The 24,098-nt window shown below is 42.3% G+C and overlaps 1 protein-coding gene across 2 annotated transcripts; it reads left to right on the forward strand.

Moving 5' to 3' along the window:
- The first annotated feature begins 950 nt into the window (after positions 1-950).
- LOC110533521 (myb/SANT-like DNA-binding domain-containing protein 2) lies at positions 951-14,983 on the forward strand. Of its 2 annotated transcripts, none has more exons than XM_021617812.2 (4): positions 951-1,429; positions 11,060-11,315; positions 11,687-11,753; positions 11,991-14,983. In XM_021617812.2, exons 1-4 carry the CDS (start codon positions 974-976, stop codon positions 12,934-12,936), a joined length of 1,725 nt encoding a protein of 574 aa, XP_021473487.2. In that variant the 5' UTR covers positions 951-973; the 3' UTR covers positions 12,937-14,983. The 2 variants fall into 2 exon arrangements, with proteins under 2 accessions (XP_021473487.2, XP_021473488.2); XM_021617813.2 differs by having other exon boundaries at positions 951-1,414.
- Positions 14,984-24,098: the final 9,115 nt, after the last annotated feature.

Raw genomic sequence — 24,098 nt, forward strand, 5'->3', positions numbered from 1 at the left:
CAATTTGCTTACCGCCCAAATAGGTCCACAGACGATGCAATCTCAACCACACTGCACACTGCCCAAACCCATCTGGACAAGAGGAATACCTATGTGAGAATGCCTCATTCAAGCTCAGGAGGCTGAAGAAATTCGGCTTGTCACCAAAAGCACTCACAAACTTCTACAGATGCACAATCGAGAGCATCCTGTCGGGCTGTATCACCGCCTGGTACGGCAACTGCTCTGCCCACAACCGCAAGGCTCTCCAGAGGGTAGTGAGGTCTGCACAACGCATCACCGGGGGCAAACTACCTGCCCTCCAGGACACCTACACCACCCGATGTCACAGGAAGGCCATAAAGATCATCAAGGACAACAACCACCCGAGCCACTGTCTGTTCACCCCGCTATCATCCAGAAGGCGAGGTCAGTACAGGTGCATCAAAGCTGGGACCGAGAGACTGAAAAACAGCTTCTATCTCAAGGCCATCAGACTGTTAAACAGCCACCACTAACATCGAGTGGCTGCTGCCAACACACTGACTCAACTCCAGCCACTTTAATAATGGGAATTGATGGGAATTGATATAAAATATATCACTAGCCACTTTAAACAATGCTACTTAATATAATGTTTACATACCCTACATTATTTATCTCATATGTATACGTATATACTGTACTCTATATCATCTACTGCATCTTTATGTAATACATGTATCACTAGCCACTTTAAACTATGCCACTTTGTTTACATACTCATCTCATATGTATGTACTGTACTGGCATCACGCAGACATTAGTAAGGCATTGGTATCATGTCCTGTCAGTCAGACGTTCAATGGTAAGTGACAGTCACAAGGAGGTACGGTTGCCTAAGCTTAATTCTGGCACATATCACCCCTCATACATACAGAAGAAGTATATCACATCCCCTTCCCTTTTGACGCCTGCTACGTTAGGCTACCCTCCCCTTAGCAACAGAAGAAAGATGGCGGCGCCCTGTACCTCTAATCATTCTCCCGAGATATCGACGCCGTTAAAGATGCCGAAAACAGAAGTTCCATCACCAGAATCAGAGGATTTGAGTGACAGCAACCAATATCATTCCAATCCATCCACACCTAATCGATTCTCGCCTCTCAACGTAGGTATGACGATTTCTGGGAGCGCAGGCCGAAGTGGATCGGCCTTTGCCTCAAATAGCTTCACAGCTTGCCGAGGGATGTCGTGGACCCCATCCGAAACAAACGCCCTTATTGCGGTGTGGGGCAATGAAAGACTGACGGAGGCACGAATGCAGCAATTGGAGGTTGCAGGCACCGTTTTTTCTGGAAAGGCCCCTGGTCCCGCAATGTACGAGCGGGTCTCACGAGCTCTAGCAGAGCTCGGCTACGAAAGGACCCCATCCCAATGCAGGGAGAGGATGAAGGTAATGGGGGACAGAGTAAGCATGTTCATCTATCACATAGGTAGTCATCTGTCAGATGCTTGCCACTCTTCTTAGGCAGTAACTGCGTGCTATGTTAAATCATGTAATGTTAACCAGGGATGTTGTCAGTGTTACAGTAGCTTCCTAGCTTATGCCCATTGACTAACTAACGTTAGCTAGCAAGCTAGCTAGTAATATGTAGCTTGCTAATGTAACGATTCAACCCGTAGGTACGTTTTAAAACATTCAGTAAATTGTTAAGCTAGTACGTCACTTTCAGTTGTATTGGGTTGCACTACAACAGTCCGTGGGAAGCCTTACTGTGCCTGTGTTGTGGGCAGGATGGTTGTTCCTTGTGACGGGCAAATATGTAATAGATCTTATTATTAAACAGACTTTCCAAACGTGGGTCTGTTGTAGACAGTGCAGCACTTTTGTTTTGACATCAGGTAAGCAGACAGGAAGTGTGCCTGCAACAGACTAGAGGCAGCGATTTTTATAACTAACCCAAGATAGACCAGAGCCTGTCGTTTCCAAGGGGAGAAAATGAATCATAGTGGGCAGAGCCAAGCACGAGCTAGGGAGGTCCTATTGGCACATTCTAGCATTTATTTATTTGCATATTTCCTTTAGGGAACTAACAGAAATATGCACTACTTCTAAACAACAACATTTTTGGGAGAAACTTTGGCAAAGGGTAAATTCTACAAAACACAGTCCACTCCTTTTGTTACAGATTTTAGTTTTGGACACAGAAAACTATGGAGATCAAATGGTTCATCAATGAGAAAATTAGCAGAATGTCAATCTTGCTCCATCTTCTCCCACTGCTGGCCACGGGGCTTCTTCTCTTCGCTTTGTAGTGAGTGGAAACACCAACCTAAACAGACCCAAGAACAATCAGACCTGAACCCGAATGAACCCTACGACAACCAGAACTAGACTCCACCCATACCCTAACGGGTTCGACCCAAGTGGCAACTTGCTCGTCTGGTTAAAGAATATGTTGGCTAGTCCTTAAATCAGTCAATAAATTCACCTTATTAGCGTAAAATAAATATGCTATAGGCTATGCAGAGATACGATCGGGTCCACTCGGATCTATCAGACTTGGGCCCAAGGGAAAAGTTAGAATTTTGGACCCGGACTCGCTCAGGTCCCGGGTTGAGCCTCGGGTATTCAGGATTGGGTGGACCTGTGAAGACCTCTACAACAGACCCACATTTGGAAAGTCTGTTTAAGTGATAATGCCCTCGAAGCCGGTGTTTGGAGGATATATTGGCACGGGTGTTATTCGGCCTGAGACAAAGTCGAAACACCAGCTTCGAGGGCATTATCACTTTCATATATATATATACCCATGTTCAAATAATGATTGACATATTTTCATAAACTTTTTATTTTAATGAATTTATACATACTATTTCATCCTTCCACGAGATATAGTCCGACACAAATCTAGGGTTTCTATTGATGCTGGCTGGTCATTCATTTTAGTATTTTTGTTTCATATCTATGGACGCAACCCTACGGAGGTCCAGAGAGGACATATGAATTAAAAAAGTATTCCCTTGTTAGGTCAATCACAACTTATTTATCTCATGATCACTACATAAAGTTGTTTTGTCAAGATCGTAAGATAATTTTCTCGTGATCACGGCGTAATAAAAATAAGAGTTATATATAGAAAAGACACCAAGAGACACCAAAAATACTATTTACACACTTCATATATACAGTACCAGTTAAAAGTTTGGACACACCTACTCTTTCCAGGGTTTTTCTTTATTTTTACTACTCTACTACATTGTAGAATATTAGTGAAGACATCAAAACAATGAAATAACACATGGAATCATGTAGTAACCGAAAGTGTTAAACAATTCTTCAAAGTAGCCATCCTTTGCCTTGACGACAGCTTTGCACACTCTTGGCATTCTCTCAACCAGCTTCATGAGGTAGTCACCTGGAATGCATTTCAATTACCAGGTTTGCCTTGTCAAAAGATAATTTGTGGAATTTTTTTCCTTTAATATGTTTGAGCCAATTAGTTGTGTTGTGACAAGGTAGGGGTGGTATACAGAAGATAGCCCTATTTGGTAAAACTCCATATTATGGTAAGAACAGCTCAAATAAGCAAAGAGAAAACACAGTCCGTCATTACTTTAAGACATGAAGGTCAGTCAATCCAGAAAATTAAGAACTTTGAAAGTTTCTTCAAGTGCAAATGCAAAAACCATCAAGCGCTATGATGAAACTAGCTCTCATTAGAACCACCACAGGAAAGGAAGACCCAGAGTTACCTCTGCGGTAGAGGATACATTCATTAGAGTTACCGGCCTCAGAAATTGCAGCCCAAACAAATGCATCAGAGTTCAAGTAACAGACACATCTCAACATCAACTGTTCAGAGGAGACTGCATGAATCAGGCTTTCATGATCAAATTGCTGCAAATAAACCATTACTAAAGGACACCAATAAGAAGAAGAGACATGTTTGAGCCAATGAAACACAAGCAATGGACATTAGATCGGTGGAAATCTGTTCTTTGGTCTGATGAGTCCAAATTTGAGATTTCTGGTTCCAACCACTGTGTCTTTCTTAGACGCAGAGTAGGTGAACGGATCTCTGCATGTGTGGTTCCCATGTGAAGCATAGAGGAGAAGGTGTGGGGGTGCTTTGCTGGTGACACTGTCAGTGATTTATTTAGAATTCAAGGCACACTAAAACAACATGGCTACCACAGCATTTTGCAATGATACACCATCCCATCTGGTTTGCGCTTTTGTTTTTCAACATGACAATGACCCAACACACCTCCAGGCTGTGTAAGGGCTATTTGACCAATAAGGAGAGAGATGGAGTGCTGCATCAGATGACCTGACCTCCACAATCACCCGACCTCAACCCAATTGAGATGGTTTGGGATGAGTTGGACCGCAGAGTGAAGGAAAAGCAGCGAACAAGTGCTCTGCATATGTGGGAACTCCTCCAAGACTGTTGGAAAAGCATTCCAGGTGATGGTGGTTGAGTGAATGCCAAGCGTGTGCAAAGGTGTCATCAAGGCAAAGGGTGGCTACTTTGAATAATCTAAAATATGAAATCTATTTTGATTTGTTTAACAATTTGTTTGGTTACTACATGATTCCATATGTGTTATTTCATAGTTTCAATGTCTTCACTATTATTCTACAACGTAGAAAATAGTACAAATACAGAAAAACCCAAACTTGACTGGTACATGTTCATATATACAGTACAGTTAAATTCATCTTTAGAAAGAGGAGAGGCGCTATGATTAAATAAAACATTCTGTTTTTAAAGCTAAACTTTATTTTTGCCACCAGTAACCTCTGGTGGCAGAGCATTCCACGATGTCATGAAAATAAATGAGCAATGCATTAAATCTATTTTTGGTTTGGGTACAGTGAAGAAACCAATAGCGGCATGTCTGGTGGTGGATGTACAGTGCATTCGGAAAGTATTCAGACCTCTTCACGTAAAAAAATCATAATAATTACATTAGCCTTATTCTAAAATGTATTAAATTAATTGTTTTCATCACTCTACACACAATACCCCATAATGACAAAGCGAAAACAGGTTTGTAGCAATTTTTGCAAAACAACAACTGATATCAAATCTAATTGTATTAGTCATATGCACCGAATACAACAGGTGTACAGTGGAATGCTTACTTACGGGCCCCTAACCAACAATGCAGCTTCCAAAAAATATGGATAAGAATAAGAGATACAAGAAATGAAAGAGCAGCAGTAAAATAACAATAGCGAGACTATTTACGGGGGGGGTACAGATACAGAGTCAATGTGCGGGGGCACCAGTTAGTTGAGGTAGTATGTACATGTAGGTAGAGTTATTGAAGTGACTATGCATAGATGACAACAGAGTAGCAGTGGTGTAAAGACGGCGGGGGGGGGGGGCATTGTAAATAGCCATTTGACTAGCAGTATATCCTTCGTTGGGCTCGTCAGAGTCGTGAAAGGAAAAAAAGGATTATGTTAGTCCGTGGTGAGTAATCACAGTCCTGATGTCTACAAGTTATTTTCGGTAATAAGCGACAGTAGCAGCAACATTATGTACAAAATAAGTTTAACGGAACAAAAAACACAATCGGCTGGGGGTCATGTAAAATGTCTGCCTTCTTCTCCGGCGCCATCTTACAATAATCCATCATAACTTATTTACATGAGACTCAAAATTTACCTGAGGTGAATCCTGTTTCCATTGAAAATCCTTGATGATTCTACAGCTTGTGGATAAATACAATTTGTTGAACATTTTTTGGAAAGGCACACAACTGTCTATAAAATGTCCCACAGTTGCCAGTGTATGTCAGAGCAAAAATCAAGCCATGAGGTCGAAGTAATTGACTATAGTGCTCCGAGACAGGATTGTGTCGAGGTACAGATCTGGGGAAGGGTACCAAAACATTTCTGCAGCATTGAAGGTACCCAAGAACACAATGGTCTCCATCATTCTTAAATGGAAGAAGTTTGGAACCACCAAGACTCTTCCTGAAGTTGGCCGCCCTTCCAAACTGAGCAATCGGAGGAGAAGGGCCTTGGTCAGGGAGGTGACCAAGAACTCGATGGTCACTGGCAGAGCTCCAGTTCCTCTGTTGAGGTGGACAACCATCTCTGCAGCACTCCACCAATCTGGCCTTTATGGTAGAGTGGCTAGACGGATGCCACTCCTCAGTAAAAGGCACATGGAGTTTGGAGTTTGCCAAAAGGCACCTAAAGGACTCAGACCATGAGAAACAAGATTCTTTGGTCTGAGGAAACCAAGATTAAACTATTTGGCCTGAATGCCAAGTTTCACGTCTAGAGGAAACCTAGCACCATCCCTACTAGATGTCGACCGATTATGATTTTTCATACCATTTGTATTTCATTAACCTTTGACTATTGGATGTTCTTATAGGCACTTTAGTATTGCCAGTGTAACAGTATAGCTTCCGTCCCTCTCCTCGCTCCTCCCTGGGCTCGAACCAGGAACACAACGACAACAGCCACCCTCGAAGTTAGCGCGCGCTAACTAGCTAGCCATTTCACTTCGGTTACACCAGCCTCATATCGGGAGTTGATAGGCTTGAAGTCATAAACAGCTCAATGCTTGAAGCACAACGAAGAGCTGCTGGCAAAACACACGAAAGTACTGTTTGAATGAATGTTTACGCGCCTGCTTCTGCCTACCACCGCTCAGTCAGATTATATGCAGGACACGCTAGATAATATCTAATAATATCATCAATCATGTGTAGTTAACTAGTGATTATGATTGATTGTTTTTTGTAAGATAAGTTTAATGCTAGCTAGCAACTTACCTTGGCTTACTGCATTCGCAACGAGAGAGAGGCAGGTCGTTATTGCGTTGGACTAGTTAACTGTAAGGTTGCAAGATTGAATCCACCAAGCTGACAAGATGAAAATCTGTCGTTCTGCCCCTGAACAAGGCAGTTAACCCACTGTTCATAGGCCGTCATTGAAAATAAGAATGTGTTCTTAACTGGCTTGCCTAGTTTAATAAAGATATTAATATATATATATATATATATATATATATATATATATATATATATATATATATATATATATATATATATATATACTTTTTTTTTTTCCTTTTTGAATCGGCGCCCAAAAATACCGATTTCTGACTGTTATGAAAACTTGAAATCGGCCCTAATTAATCGGCCATTCCGATTAATCGGTCGACCTCTAATCCCTACGGTGAAGCATGGTGGTGGTAGCATCATACTGTGGGGATGTTTTTCAGCAGCAGGGACTGGGAGACCTGTCAGGATTGAGGGAAAGATGAACAGAGCAAAGACAGATCGTTGATGAAAACCTGCTCCAGAGCGCTCAGGACCTCAGACTGGGGTGAAGGTTCACCTTCCAACAGGACAATGACCCTAAGCACACAGCCAAGACAACACAGGAGTCCTTTAGGACAAGTCTCTGAATGTCCTTGACTGGCCCATCCAGAGCCCGGACTTGAGCCCGATGGAACATCATTGGAGAGACCTGAAAATAGCTGTGCAATGACACTCCCCATCCAACTTGAGAGCTTGAGAGGATCTGCAGAGAAGAATGGTAGAAACTCTCTAAATACAGGTGTGCCAAGCTTTCTTTTTTGTGTGTAGATTGATGAGGAAAAAACATTTGTCAATTTTAGAATAAGGCTGTAATGTAACAAAATGTGGAAAAAGTCAAGGGTTCTGAATACTTTCCAAATGCACTGTAAATTGCTGAGGTAGTCACTTGAGGACAAAGCTCAAGTACACAGTACAAATATCGTAAAAAAAATAGATTTCATGATGTAATTACTATTCAACAGAACTGAATTAAGGCTTGACATTACTTACATGCATCCTAAATATAGCATAATGAAATTATAAAATGAAGATTTCACCTTTCACTGTTAAATACATATTTGTATGTTTAGTGTTACATTACAGGAAAAAGTACTTATTTTCTAAAGGTCTCTCTTGATCAAAACGTCTTCCCCAATCGCTGTGAACGTCTGAGCCTTAGCTTGACTTCCTGAACTCGTTAGCAACTTGCCTTTCACCTCATATTAATTTGTCCATCAATGACAAACTATTAATTATTTTTGATTGATGGCTATAAATCAATCTCTGAATTGCATTGCTTGGTCAGTGGCTGTGTTCAGCCAGGAGTTGATGGATAGTTGGAAGAGCGAACTAAATGGTAGGAGGGATATCCCATCTTCAAGTGGTTTCAGATCCTACAGTGCCTTGCGAAAGTATTCGGCCCCCTTGAACTTTGCGACCTTTTGCCACATTTCAGGCTTCAAACATAAAGATATAAAACTGTATTTTTTTGTGAAGAATCAACAAGTGGGACACAATCATGAAGTGGAACGACATTTATTGCATATTTCAAACTTTTTTAACAAATCAAAAACTGAAAAATTGGGCGTGCAAAATTATTCAGCCCCTTTACTTTCAGTGCAGCAAACTCTCTCCAGAAGTTCAGTGAGGATCTCTGAATGATCCAATGTTGACCTAAATGACTAATGATGATAAATACAATCCACCTGTGTGTAATCAAGTCTCCGTATAAATGCACCTGCACTGTGATAGTCTCAGAGGTCCGTTAAAAGCGCAGAGAGCATCATGAAGAACAAGGAACACACCAGGCAGGTCCGAGATACTGTTGTGAAGAAGTTTAAAGCCGGATTTGGATACAAAAAGATTTCCCAAGCTTTAAACATCCCAAGGAGCACTGTGCAAGCGATAATATTGAAATGGAAGGAGTATCAGACCACTGCAAATCTACCAAGACCTGGCCGTCCCTCTAAACTTTCAGCTCATACAAGGAGAAGACTGATCAGAGATGCAGCCAAGAGGCCCATGATCACTCTGGATGAACTGCAGAGATCTACAGCTGAGGTGGGAGACTCTGTCCATAGGACAACAATCAGTCGTATATTGCACAAATCTGGCCTTTATGGAAGAGTGGCAAGAAGAAAGCCATTTCTTAAAGATATCCATAAAAAGTGTTGTTTAAAGTTTGCCACAAGCCACCTGGGAGACACACCAAACATGTGGAAGAAGGTGCTCTGGTCAGATGAAACCAAAATTGAACTTTTTGGCAACAATGCAAAACGTTATGTTTGGCGTAAAAGCAACACAACTGAACACACCATCCCCACTGTCAAACATGGTGGTGGCAGCATCATGGTTTGGGCCTGCATTTCTTCTGCAGGGACAGGGAAGATGGTTAAAATTGATGGGAAGATGGATGGAGCCAAATACAGGACCATTCTGGAAGAAAACCTGATGGAGTCTGCAAAAGACCTGAGACTGGGACGGAGATTTGTCTTCCAACAAGACAATGATCCAAAACATAAAGCAAAATCTACAATGGAATGGTTCAAAAATAAACATATCCAGGTGTTAGAATGGCCAAGTCAAAGTCCAGACCTGAATCCAATCGAGAATCTGTGGAAAGAACTGAAAACTGCTGTTCACAAATGCTCTCCATCCAACCTCACTGAGCTCGAGCTGTTTTGCAAGGAGGAATGGGAAAAAATGTCAGTCTCTCGATGTGCAAAACTGATAGAGACATACCCCAAGCGACTTACAGCTGTAATCGCAGCAAAAGGTGGCGCTACAAAGTATTAACTTAAGGGGGCTGAATAATTTTGCACGCCCAATTTTTCAGTTTTTGATTTGTTAAAAAAGTTTGAAATATCCAATAAATGTCGTTCCACTTCATGATTGTGTCCCACTTGTTGTTGATTCTTCACAAAAAAATACAGTTTTATATCTTTATGTTTGAAGCCTGAAATGTGGCAAAAGGTCGCAAAGTTCAAGGGGGCCGAATACTTTCGCAAGGCACTGTATGTCACACTGGCTCAAAATACTACTGTGTCCGTTGGAACCATGGCTATCGCTCAATGTAAGCCATTTCGATCTACAGTGTCCACAGCCCGATTTATAAGCGAAAATGTTGGTCGGAACCGGTACCAGAACCACGCAGGTCCCCTTACATATAAGAGGTGCTCCAAAGTCTGTTATTTATCTTGTTTTGGTCAAATCATTTCTTTTTTTTTGTTTAGTTGTGGGGGCTCTAACAGTTCTTAACGGGTGAATGTTTGTCAACAGTTGGCAATAATAATTTTACAAATACTCCAAGTGCTTAATCTGGATTCTCCTCCATATACACAACAGACCAAAATAAATATTTTACATCTTCAAAAAAAAAAAAAAAAAGAGTCCTGAGAGAACATTTTCTATGATCTTATAAATAACTTTAGGCCCTGCCTTTGGTACTTTGGCTTTCCTTATTATTGCCATAATTTTATGGTCACGACAGCCAAAGGGAACTGATATTGCTTTGGAGCAAAGCTCTGCAAGCATTGGTGAAGATATGATCAATACAAGTGGATGTCACAGATCCATCACTATTGGTTTACACTCTAGTTGGCTGAGTGATAACCTGGGTCACGTTACAGGCGTTAGTCACAGTAAGAAGCCTCCTCTTGAGAGAACAACTAGATGATAACCAGTCAATGTTGTTGGATTGCGTAGTGAGATGGGACAGTAAATAGGCATTTCAACATCATAGCCTTGTGGAATAGACACCAGGTAGAACGCGGTTTAATCCAATCAGCATCCACGATTAGGCCCGCCTGTTGTATATTTAATACCATCCTTTAGATATTTGTTGTCTGTTTCTTCCCGTCATAATGAGCAACTGTCCTGCCCACCGGCACAATAAGTTGAAATGGAACTTCTGGCTTACCATGGGCTGTTTTTGTGCAACCCAATACAGTTGAAAGCAACACTTGTGTATGTAAATGCACCCAGATCGCTATCAGGAAAGCCAACTGGAAGTTTGCATAAGGGTGCTGAATTTTGCGTCTAGTGCAATTTTAGAGAGTAAAATATCCTCAGCTATATGCATTTCAAAGCAAATAATTTCTGTAAATGTATGTAGCCATTCATTCATCTTGATCCCAGTCCTTTTGTGGGTGACTATGCCGTCTCTGGTGTATTTGTGGCATTGGATAGGCCTATAGCTAGTCTAATAGCTAACACTAACTTCAAGATCTTCCTCTGAGGTTCACACACCCATTATGACCCGCAGACGCTGCGCCGGTGCTATAGCAGAGTGAAGGAGCATGGCGTCGGCAAGAGGAAAAGTAGTTACTCCATCGAGCAGCTGGAAAAGGTGTTTGGCCAGGGAGGCTGGGACTCCCAGACGTGTGCCCCTGTCCTCATCAACAGTAGTGGCCTGTACCAGGAGATGGAGTCTGACGGCAGCACCATGGAGGACTTCTCCCAAGAAGACTGGTGCAACCAGGTGCTGGCCTCCGCCTTCCAGGAGGGAGAGATGGAAACTGGTGAGTGGTGGTGGTGATGATGATGATGATTCTGGTGATGACATAGGGAAGGGGTCAGCAGACTTATTTTTTTGTTAAAGTTGTAGGTAGACTATCCAGGGGACTGGTAGTTCTTATTAGGGGTAGCTTTCAGAGTGTGAAACATTTGGAAGCACTGCCTGCATTGTTGGTTAAGGGCTTGTAAGTAAGCATTTCACTGTAATACCTGTTGTATTCGGCGCATGTGACAAATAAAATTGGATTTAGTATGCAGGCTCTTCCTTCACTCTGTCAAAATGAATACTGTAGGAGTAATGAGCATATATGCTTGTCAGGGTAGCGTTTGATGTGTTATTTTAATGATAAAAAATACTGTTCCTTTATTTCTTCAGAGGAAACACAGCCGCCAAAGAATGCCAGTGTCCTGCAGCTTCGACCTGAGCCCTCGGAGCAAGTTCAGTATGTGTTTTTGCCATATAATTAATGACACCTGATAACAGTACATGTAACATGGATACAAGGTCAAAATAATAACTTTTTACTGCCAAGATGTTATTAAAAACAAATCACTGACAGAGACTGTCACTGCAATATTCAACGTCCAGTCTTCATAAAAATGTATCATCTGTTCTCATTACCAACCCTCCACTGGTTCCAACCTCATCTTGAACATTCATGTATTTCTGTCCCTCTCAGGAAACAGGAAGTGATGCAGAATGTGGTGCGCATCCTGGAGTCGGTACAGGTGAAGTGGGAGCACTTCCAGACGTGGACCGACTTCTCCAGATTGCACCTCTCCAACAAGCTGGCCATCTTTGGTGTGGGCTACAACACACGCTGGCACGAGGACGTCTGCTACCACTACGCCGAGATCAGCTCCCAGGTGCCCCTGGGTAAGCGGCTGCGCGAGTACTTCAATCCGGAGAAGGCAGAGGGCCGTGTCATCATGACCAAAGTGCAGAAGATGAACTGGAAGAACGTTTATTACAAGTTCCTGGACATCACCATTAGCGAAGCCCGCTGCCTGGAGCTGCACATGGAGGTAGACTGGATCCCAATAGCACAGTCAAGGGTGACGGGCTGCAGCAACGGGGCCTCCCAGTACCTCCTACCCGGGGGAATCCCTAAGACTTATGGCCTTTATGCCATCGGTTACGAGGAGGTGTCAGCGGAGTCAGACTACACAGGGGAGGATGAGGCCCCAGACTCTCCGCTGCAGCACCAAGACTCTGACCAGAGCTTGCCTCTCTCTGGATCGTCGGGCTCTGGCGGGTCTGGGTTCGAGAGTGGGGTGGGCCCGGGAGGGAGAGTGGGGGAGAAGACGGTGGCCAAAGTGACCTACTGCTACCTGGGCATCGCAGAGGAGAGGACCCTACAGCAGTGCCTGTTCCAGCACTTTCAGAGCTCAGGCAAGCACTACAGCCGCAGGCAGCCCTCGGCCGTCACACGCTTCCTCCAGGGGAACTGCAGGGGCACCGGGCAGCAAGCCAGGGAAGAGGGCCTCTCCATGGGCCCTGAACGCTCGGCCATTTACATCAAATTTATCGAGGTGGAGCTAGATTTCCTCTCCGCTGGCTCCCTGGTGGAATGTCTAGAAATTGCAGTTGGTTACTCCTTAAAGTACAACAAAGCGACGTTGTAACGCATGTTGTTTCAATTCCCATAGACTGAAGGATTGAAAGAGGGCCAGAGGGACATGCAGTATCTCTTTCTCCCAATTTAAGTGCAGACCTGAGTTCAAATACTATTTGAAATAATTTTGAGTACTTAATCTGGGCTTGATTGAGCTTGCCTGGGACAATAAAAACAATAGAATAGTCGCAAAACTGCAAACCCCACCGATCTGACACTCCAGGCAGGCTGAAGCAAACACCAAAAAATATTTGAAAGATTTAAAATAGTGTTTGAACCCTGATCTGTATACACGCTATCTAATCAGGGAATGTGAGAGGGAATGGCTAGTGCTGGATGCATTTCCCTACCTCGAGGATATAGCAGGGGATATATATTAAAAGATTGTGTGTGCGCTTGTTTAAAAACTGCCTTTACATTTCTTAGACTTTGGATGTCTATCTTCAGGTCTAAATTGCCACAAAAAGATCCAGGGGTAAAGATCATGTAAGGAATGTGAACCAATTGAAAAGAGGACCTAAAGGGGAAATATGAATGAATATATAAAATATTTGAAGATCTCTATATAGAAATATATATTTAAGAATATATATTGATGTTGTCAAGCATTCCAGTATTTGCAAACATATGACATTCAAAGAAGTATGTTAATGTTTTGGTGTTTTATTATATATATTTTTTATTATTGGTTAACAGTCTTTGCGTATTATTGTTTCCAGGTCACAGTCTTGTATGTTTACATGTTTAGAAAAAACAATAAAACGGGGCGCTGACCGTCATTTGCCACTCACCGATTAGTTTTAGGTTCCGGTGTGCTCATTTGTGGGTGTTGGGTGTTTGCTATCTAGTGATGACCTGTAGGTCCTATCCTCCCTTGCAGAAAAGCCCATGCTTCATGCACCACTTTGTCACTAGATGGCAGCAAATAACAGGGTGCTGAGAAGCTACAGGCAGAAGGCGAATACCTGGCCTGCTACATTAGGTTACTGAATCCCAAACTATGGGGGGTGATAAGTTCCAGAATTAAGCCTCATGTGTACACGTCATGCAGACGTAGTGTTCACGTTGTGTAACGTGGCACTGACACATGCTCAGACTGGGATTCTTTTTTGTTTTGAACGGTCATCCAACTCGGAATTCCAATTCAGAAACTCTGGCATCTTTCTCTGACCTGAAAATCACTGATGTTACAGACACAATCAGACACAATCACAGTCATCCTTAGGCTATACATTTCTGTGGAGATGTCTTATGGTTAAAAGCAGGGCTTGAATTGAGGGGATATGTGAGGATATAGGCCTAACCCTTGTAAGAGAGACGGGCAAAAAGCATGCTCCCCCTTGTTTACTTAGCCTTAGAAAAAAGCGATCTAGGCTATAACAATGATTAACTCCATGATTATTTCCGCATTGTTTACTAGCCTATCGAAGGTCTTGCTCAGCCTCAACATCACAGGAAAATGTACTTGTTTTATTAAATGCTCCGCAATTTAGAATATTAGTGGTAGGCTATACCAAAAATACCTAAAAAAGATAAAATCAGTAGGGGTCTATGCATAGACCAAAGATCTTAACAGATCAAAAAAAATATATTCTGGAGAATCCCATTGAATCAGGCTATTCATTTCAGTGCAGTTGCGTTCTTACACATAACCTTAGCCTAAAAGTAACCGAAAACACCCCAGCCTGTTTTGATCACAGATCATGATGAAGCCTGAACATTTCAGCTGTTTGTCATTGATTTAGCCCACAATCACCTACAGATTTGATACACCTGAAGACCTGTATTTAATCTGGATTTGACAATCAATAGCCTGACTAGGATCCTGACTTTTTCCCATGTCATATTTGTTACCAATTAGGCTAAATGTATTCCTATTAATACGCTTTTGTTTTCATATTATTTTACATAGACATACCATTGCGATGTAATGTTATTTATCAACTTCTATGTTTTATGAATAAACTGGCATCGGGGGGAAAAAATATCATTTTGATGATCCATACACATTGTTACTTACCATATAAAAAATAATTTAAATAAAAAACTTTGGCTAATTTCCACTCCATTCATATGCAAATACATTTGATTCATACATTGGTTTGTCTAGCTGGCATGTTTTCATTTTAAACAGGCCTTCCCTTATCTACACTACAATAATACGTGGATGTCGATTATGGCAGCCCCCCACACCTCTCTGATTCAGAGGGGTTAGGTTAAATGGGCCGGCAGGTAGCCTAGTGGTTAAAGCGTTGTGCCAGTAACCGAAAGGTTGCTAGATTGAATCCCCAAGCTGACAAGGTAAAAATCTGTTGTTCTGCCCCTGAACAAGGCAGTTAACCCACTGTTCCTAGGCTGTCATTGTAAATAAGAATTTGTTCTTAACTGACTTTCCTACTTAAATAAAAGATAAATAAATAAAAAATGCATTAGGCATTCAGTTGTACAACTGACTAGGTATCCCCCTTTCCCAATAATATTATTTCATTAGTCCTCTATTATGATTTAAAAAGATTATAGCTCATTGGTACACCCATGTGGTTGAATATATATATGCATTGTTATATCATAGGACATACTAATATATATATATATATATATATATATATATATATATATTAGTATGTCCTATGATATAACAATGATTAATGTTGTATACCATCAAGGGATGTGTTACCATTTACAATAATGAACACCTTATGAAACAGCTGTGAAAACCAATCTGGCAATATTTTAGATTTAATATATATAAACGTTGATTTTTTTGGTACATGTGTGTCAATTTACTTTCACAGACTTTTTGTACACTCACATGGTAATCAGACTGAAATACTGAATTCTGGTGTGTGGAAAATAGAGATGTGTGGGTGCTGTGTGGATGAAGGTTCTGCCTGTCACTTGTATTCAACAGGCAGTCCGTCTCGGAAGGGGCTCTGCAAAGTCCAGGTGCTGCTGCTTACTTTGCTCTGAGTGTTTACAGTGCTAGTGTTTTTAGCTAATCTGTGCATCTCACATTATGTGCCCAGTATGATCATTTTCTTGCTCTTTCTCAGCAGATAATGACAACATGACAACAACAGTAGCTGATGCAATGAAAAGTTGGAGGGTGGTTAGTAATGGAGGACATCAGGTGGATCCATGTCTGTGTGTTAGGCAGAACCCCTAGGTCCTAGAGAACAGGGGCAGAGTAAAGTGAACAGGGTCATTTTTTATTTTTCCTTTATTTAACTAGGCAAGTCAGATAAGAACAAATTCTTATTTTCAATGATGGCAGAACGACAGATCTTTTTACCTTGTCAGCTCTGGGAATCGATCTTGCAACCTTTTGGTTACTAGTCCGACGCTCTAACCACTAGGCTACCTGCCGCCCCACAAGGCATGTAGAAAATACAGTTATTGAATGATTTCATTTAAATGTTTGATTAGACATGCAATAATGTTAATAGCAGACAGAAAATAAAGGATACTTGTCAAATGTTTTATGTCAGTGGGGTTGATGAGGGAGGGATGATCCCTGGAAAAGATAGTGAGATGAGTTGTGAGAGAAACTCCAGGTGGGTGTCATGACCACTGGAGTCATATACCTTAATAACAGTACCTACATGAAAGCGGAGGTTCCTTAACGTGACCCAGCGGTTAGTCTTGAGATTGACTATTTGGTACTGTTGACAGCATGGCAATGCTGCCCACGATGAGGCAAATGCAAATACTTATCTGAGATTTTAATATTCACCTTAACGAACGGGGACCCCAGCTAGGAGCGAAAGAGCAGCAAGGTTTCCCAGGTCTCGCGTTCCTTTCGTCCTTCTTCCAAGCCAAGTCATTCGCCCGGATGTCGAAGCACTTGGTCCCCTTCATTCTCCTCCGGTGGCACTCTTTCCTTTTCTCCTGCGCATTTTCCATGTTCAGTCTCACCCTGTTTAATAATAGAAATAAATGCAATTAATAGGGTAAAACTATGAGACAGAGAAACGTTAGTTTTTAGTAGTAGTCATTCTCCAAGATTGGAGAAGAAATCTCCAAGACCTCACTAACGCACTCCATTGATGTCACAGCTCCCCCTACCGACAGTAATTATATACATACATTAAATGTAAATACCTGGGAGGCCTAAAAAATGATACAAGGGATGGCTTCATAAAATAACAAACAAAATAAAACATAAAAAATATGACCATACATATGTGTCACATATACACATGTCATATGCTTGGGTACCACCTTGACATCTCTGATCTGCTTGCCTCAATAAATGAATGCTAGAACATTGGTAGCCAGGATTAGCAATTTGTATCTAGTCTCCTAATAATTACATAACGGTTATCTTTGTTTGCATGTGAGCATGTCTTTTTTTGTCGGTCCTGTCAATGTTGAGTGATTACACATGCCTCAGCACACATAGGTTACTGTGCCTACTTGCAAATGTGTGTTAAAAGTGGGGATGTTTCATAGATTATCTTATCTTAACTCCCCACCACCAATGGCAAAAAATGTTTCACAGAAAACCACAGAACCACCACTGCAATAGGCTTACACTCAGATAAAAAGGTGCCATCTAAAAACTAAAATGATTATTCCGCTGTCCCCATAGTAGAACCCTTTTTGGTTCCAGGTAGAACCCCTTCTGTGTCTAGGTAGAACCCTTTTGGGCTCCATTCCACAGAGGGTTCTACATGGAAACGAAAATACTTCTACCTGGAACCAAAAAGTGTTCTCCATTGGTGACAGCCAAAGAACCCGGTTAGAACCCCCTTCTCAAAGAGTGTTCTCAACAAGTTTAGACTGCTAAATTTACACCATTTAATTCTGTACTCAAACATCTGCCTGGTATTCAAGATCACACGCAACATAGCACCACCACCTTTGAAGGTTTTCATCGTTCCCTGCTCAGACTTAAATAGCAGTGTTCCAAGAACCCCCATCATGGGTGACTGTAGGAGTCACAAGAGGGAACTGACCATCTCGAATCCCACTGTACCTTCTCCGCTGTGCAATCTGGTTTCCGAGCCGGTCATTTGTGCACCTCAGCCACGCTCAAGGTACTAAACGATATCATAACCGCCATCGATAAAAGACAGTACTGTGCAGCTGTCTTCATCGACCTTGCCAAGGCTTTCGACTCTGTCAATCATCATATTCTTATCGGCAGACTCAGTAGCCTCGGTTTTTCTGATGACTGCCTTGCCTGGTTCACCAACTACTTTGCAGACAGAGTTCAGTGTGTCAAATCGGAGGGCATTCTGTCCGGTCCTCTGGCAGTCTCTATGGGGGTGCCACAGGGTTCAATTCTCGGGCCGACTCTTTTCTCTGTATATATCAATGATGTTGCTCTTGCTGCGGGCCCTGATCCATGATCCACCTCTACGCAGACGACACCATTCTGTATACTTCCGGCCCGTCCTTGGACACTGTGCTATCTAACCTCCAATCGAGCTTCAATGCCATACAACACTCCTTCCGTGGCCTCCAACTGCTCTTAAACGCTAGTAAAACCAAATGCATGCTTTTCAACCGTTCGCTGCCTGCACCCGCACGCCCGACTAGCATCACCACCCTGGATGGTTCCGACCTAGAATATGTGGACATCTATAAGTACCTGGGTGTCTGGCTAGACTGTAAACTCTCCTTCCAGACTCATATCAAACATCTCCAATCTAAAATCAAATCTAGAGTCGGCTTTCTATTCTGCAAAAAAGCCTCCTTCACTCACGCCGCCAAACTTACCCTAGTAAAACTGACTATCCTACCGATCCTCGACTTCGGCGATGTCATCTACAAAATAGCTTCCAATACTCTACTCAGCAAACTGGATGCAGTTTATCACAGTGCCATCCGTTTTGTTACTAAAGCACCTTAAACCACCCACCACTGCGACCTGTATGCTCTAGTCGGCTGGCCCTCGCTACATATTCGTCCCCAGACCCACTGGCACCAGGTCATCTACAAGTCCATGCTAGGTAAAGCTCCGCCTTATCTCAGTTCACTGGTCACGATGGCAACACCCACCCGTAGCACGCGCTCCAGCAGGTGTATCTCACTGATCATCCCCAAAGCCAACACCTCATTTGGCCGCCTTTCGTTCCAGTTCTCTGCTGCCTATGACTGGAACGAATTGCAAAAATCGCTGAATTTGGAGACTTTTATCTCCCTCACCAACTTCAAACATCTGCTATCTGAGCACCCTACCGATCGCTGCAGCTGTACATAGTCTATCGGTAAATAGCCCACCCAATTTACCTACCTCATCCCCATACTGTTTATATTTATTTACTTTTCTGCTCTTTTGCACACCAGTATCTCTACCTGTACATGACCATCTGATCATTTATCACTCCAGTGTTATTCTGCAAAATTGTAATTATTCGCCTATCTCCTCATGCCTTTTGCACACAATGTATATAGATTCTCTTTTTTTCTATTGTGTTATTGACTTGTTAATTGTTTACTCCAAGGGTAACTGTGTTGTCTGTTCACACTGCTATGCTTTATCTTGGCCAGGTCGCAGTTGCAAATGAGAACCTGTTCTCAACTAGCCTACCTGGTTAAATAAAGGTGAAATAAAATTTAAAAAATAAATAAAAACACACTCATTTTAGATCCCAAGGGGTCTTTATTTTCATACTGTATGCCTTCACTCTTATCACTATCTCCTTTGCCATCTTCTCAAGTTTTTCTTGGAACTCCACACACACACACACACACACTCACACACACACACAGTATCATATTGTTTACATCTCTCACATTTTAGGCGTCCAGCTTTGGCCTTGGATGGATCATGTTGCAATGAGATGGGCACAGAGGAATGTATGTACACTGTTTTCAGTGTGGCGGCAAATTATTTGAACAGGAGAAGAGGATGTGGTTGCTTGTGGAAGGAGATTAGTGTGGGTGGTAGGTAGAACAGATACAGTGACGATGATTAGTTGCTCTAGCTCATCACTTCTTGACTAAAAGAAAGATTAATTTATAAATTAGTTTGACCGTGCCATAGTTCAACAGCTGAAAAGCCTTCATTAACATACTCCCAGAGAAAGCAAGACATTCAGTATTCACTGAATGAAGTAGACTACCCATCCCCACTTACAATTTCCTTCAGAAAGCACATTCAATTACATTATTATTGTAGACTATAGGCTACTGCTTTATCTACTTGTACAATACCGTAATCATTGAATAAAGTTGCGTACCCAACCACATTTACCATTTCATTTATCAATTAGATAAATAATACTAGCACATACAGTTACATTATTGTAGAATAGGCTACTCCTGCATCCACACTATATTAGTATACCGTTATGATTTCATTGTTCTTGACAGGCATGATTTTAAGGTCTTCGATCAAAGTTGTATGCCGTACCTCATTCCCTTCTTCAGTGAAAAGTAGTTATGTATCCCACTTCAATTCAGTTTGAGTGTGAATGTGTAGGTCTAGTGACAGTGGACAAATAAACCCATAGCTCCAGCACCCAATGGCATGTAAGGTTAGTGTATTACAATGTAAAATATGTAAGTATATATCCTATAGCACCGCATCTGTATATTTTCATTTACAATTTAATTAATCCATGAAATAAATAATACTAGCACATCAAATTAGGTTATTGTAGACAAGCCTACTCCTCCATCGACACAGTAAATAATATTGCCTACTGCTTTCGACAATACGTTATCAACAAAAAATAATTTTCAAATAAACCAAATTTGCCTTATCAACACAATAGGCCAAACATTTCCTAACGATATCACAACTTAAATATAGCCCACTTACTCCTTAATCAGATCAAGGACGTCTTGGTAGTTCTTTTCATCCTCTCCAATGAAATGATCTCTTGAAAATCCGTCTGCCGTTTAAAAAACTAAAATAACGAATGAATGTCGGGGTCGCCGCCGAGCTCTCAAATACCGTGCCCGTCTCTCACTCTATGAACGGTCACTGCTATCTGGATTCATTGGGAAGTCTCTACCCTAAACCCTAAACTATAACACTAAACTTAACCATTTTACATTTATACTTAATTGAGGTAGGGACATCCCAAGGATCCCGAAAAGCAAGGACCCTCTGGGAAAGCCCATTAACTTTTCTCTTTGACTGAAAGCTATGGAGACAACTCTTACTAGTTGTCTGATGTAGGCTACTGGTAACAGCACAGTCTGTGATTGGCTAACAACATTTAGATCAACAAAAAATATATATACATTTGTCACCTGCGCCGAATACAACAGTGAAATTACAGTGAAATGCTTACAAGCCCTTAACCAATACCTAAGAAAAAAGACAGAAATAAAAGTAACAAATAATTAAAGAGCAGCAGTAAAATAACAATAGCGAGGCTATATACAGGGGGTACCGGTACTAGTCGAGGTAATTGAGGTAATATGTACATGTAGGTAGAGTTATTAATGTGACTTGCATAGACTGTAACAGAGAGTAACAGCAGCGTAAAAGGGTGGGGGGCAATGCAAATAGTCTGTGTAGCCATTTGATTAGATGTTCATGAGTCTTATGGCTTGAGGGTAGAAGCTGTTGAGAAGCCTCTTGGACCTAGACTTGGCGCTCCGGTACCGCTTGCCATGCGGTAGCAGAGAGAACAGTCTACGACTGGGGTGACTGGAGTCTGGAATTTTTAGGGCCTTCCTCTGACACCGCCTGGTATAGAGGTCCTGGATGGAAGGAAGCTTGGCCCCAGTGATGTACTGGGCCGTACGCACTACCCTCTGTAGTGCCTTGCGGTCGGAGGCCGAGCAGTTGCCATACCTCTCGATGGTGCGGCTGTTGAACCTTTTGAGGATCTGAGGGCCCATGCTAAATCTTTTCAGTCTCCTGAGGGGGAATAGGTTTTGTCGTGCCCTCTTCACGACTGTCTTGGTGTGCTTGGACCATGTTAGTTTGTTGGTGATGTGGACAAGGTACTTGAAACTCTCAACCTTCTACACTACAGCCCTGTCGATGAGAATGGGGGCGTGCTCGGTCCTCCTTTTCCTGTAGTCCACAATCATCTCCTTTGTCTTGATCACGTTTGAGGAAGAGGTTGTTGTCCTGGCACCACATGGCCAGGTCTCTGACCTCCTCCCTATAGGCTGTCTTGTCATTGTCGGTGATCAGGTCTACCACTGTTGTGTCATCAGCAAACTTAATGATGGTTTTGGAGTCGTGCCTGGCCGTGCAGTCATGAGTGAACAGGGAGTATAGCAAGGGACTGAGCATGCACCCCTGAGGGGCCCCCATGTTGAGGATCAGCGTGGCAGATGTGTTGCTACCTACCTTTACCACCTGGGGGCTGCTCATTATGAAGTCCAAGATCCAGTTGCAGAGGGAGGTGTTTAGTCCCAGGGTCCTTAGCTTAGTGATGAGCTTTGAGGGCACTATGGTGTTGAACGCTGAGCTGTAGTCAATGAATAGCATTCTCACATAGGTGTTCCTTTTGTCCAAGTGGGAAAGGGCCGTGTGGAGTGCAATAGAGATTGCATCATCTGTGGATCTGTTTGGGTTGTATGCAAATTGGAGTGGGTCTAGGGTTTCTGGGATAATGGTGTTGTTGTGAGCCATGACCAGCCTTTCAAAGCACTTCATGGCTACAGATGTGAGTGCTACTGGTCGGGAGTCATGTTATCTTAGTGTTCTTGGGTACAGGGACTATGGTGGTCTGCTTGAAACATGTTCGTATTAAAGACTCAGAAAGGAAGAGATTGAAAATGTCAGTGAAGACACTTGCCAGTTGTTCAGCGGATGCTCGCAGTACACGTCCTGGTAATCCGTCTGGCCCTGAGGCCTTGTGAATGTTGACCTGTTTAAAGATCTTACATTGGCTGCGGAGAGCGTGATCACACAGTCGTCCAGAACAGCTGATGCTCTCATTCATGCTTCAGTGTTACTTGACTCGAAGCGAGCATAGAAGTAATTTCACTCGTCTGGTAGGCTCGTGTCACTGGGCAGCTCTCGGCTGTGCTTCCCTTTGTAGTCTGTAATAGTTTGCAAGCTCTGCCACATTCGACGAGCATCGGAGCCGGTGTAATACGATTCGATCTTAGTCCTGTATTGACGCTTTGCCTATTTGATGGTTCGTCGGAGGGCATAGAGGAATTTCTTATAAGCTTCCGGTTTAGAGTCCTGCTCCTTGAAAGCGGAAGCTCTACCCTTTAGCTCAGTGAGGATGTTGCCTGTAATCCATGGCTTCTGGTTGGAGTATGTATGTACAGTCACTGTGGGGACGACGTCATCAATGCACTTATTGATGAAGCCAGTGACTGATGTGGTGTACTCAATGCCATCGGAAGAATCCTGGAACATATTCCAGTCTGTGCTAGCAAAACAGTCCTGTAGCTTAGCATCTTCTTCATCTGACCCCTTTTTTTTATTGACCGAGTCACAGGTGCTTCCTGCTTTAATTTGTGCTTGTCAGCAGGAATCAGGAGGATAGTATTATGGTCAAATTTGCCAAATGGAGGGTGAGGGAGAGCTTTGTATGTGTCTCTGTGTGTGGAGTAAAGGTGGTCTAGAGTTTTTTTCTGGTTGCACATTTAACACGCTGGTATAAATTTGGTAAAACGGATTTAAGTTTCCCAGCATTACAGTCCCCGGCCACTAGGAGTGCCGCCTCTAGATTAATGTTTTCCTGTTTGCTTATGGTGGTATACAGCTCATTGAGTGCGGTGTTAGTGCCAGCATCAGTCTGTGGTGGTATGTAGACAGCTACGAAAAATACAGATGAAAACTCTATAGGTAGATAGTGTGGTCTATAGCTTACCGTGAGATACTCTACCTCAGGTGAGCAAAACCTCAAGACTTCCTTAGATATCATGCACCAGCTGTTGTTTACAAATATATATATAGACCGCCACCCCTTGTCTTACCAGAGGCTGCTGTTCTATCCTGCCGATACAGTGTATGACCCACCAGTTGTATGTTATTCATGTCGTCGTTCAGCCATCACACAAGATGTTATAAAGATAAATCAAATAATCAAATATTGATGATGAGTTGGTTAATTGAATCAGCTGTGTAGTGCTAGGGGGGAAACTAAAACATGCACCGGACCTAACCACTGTAAAGCAGTGGTTTTCAACTGGGTTTTCCTCGACGCAAATTGAACCAGGTTGACTCAGTTGCAATCCAATATTCACATTGTGAAAAATAAATCAGCAAAATACAATATGGAAAACTATTTT

Source organism: Oncorhynchus mykiss, chromosome 10 (genome assembly GCF_013265735.2).
Source record: "Oncorhynchus mykiss isolate Arlee chromosome 10, USDA_OmykA_1.1, whole genome shotgun sequence".
NCBI lineage: Eukaryota > Metazoa > Chordata > Actinopteri > Salmoniformes > Salmonidae > Oncorhynchus > Oncorhynchus mykiss.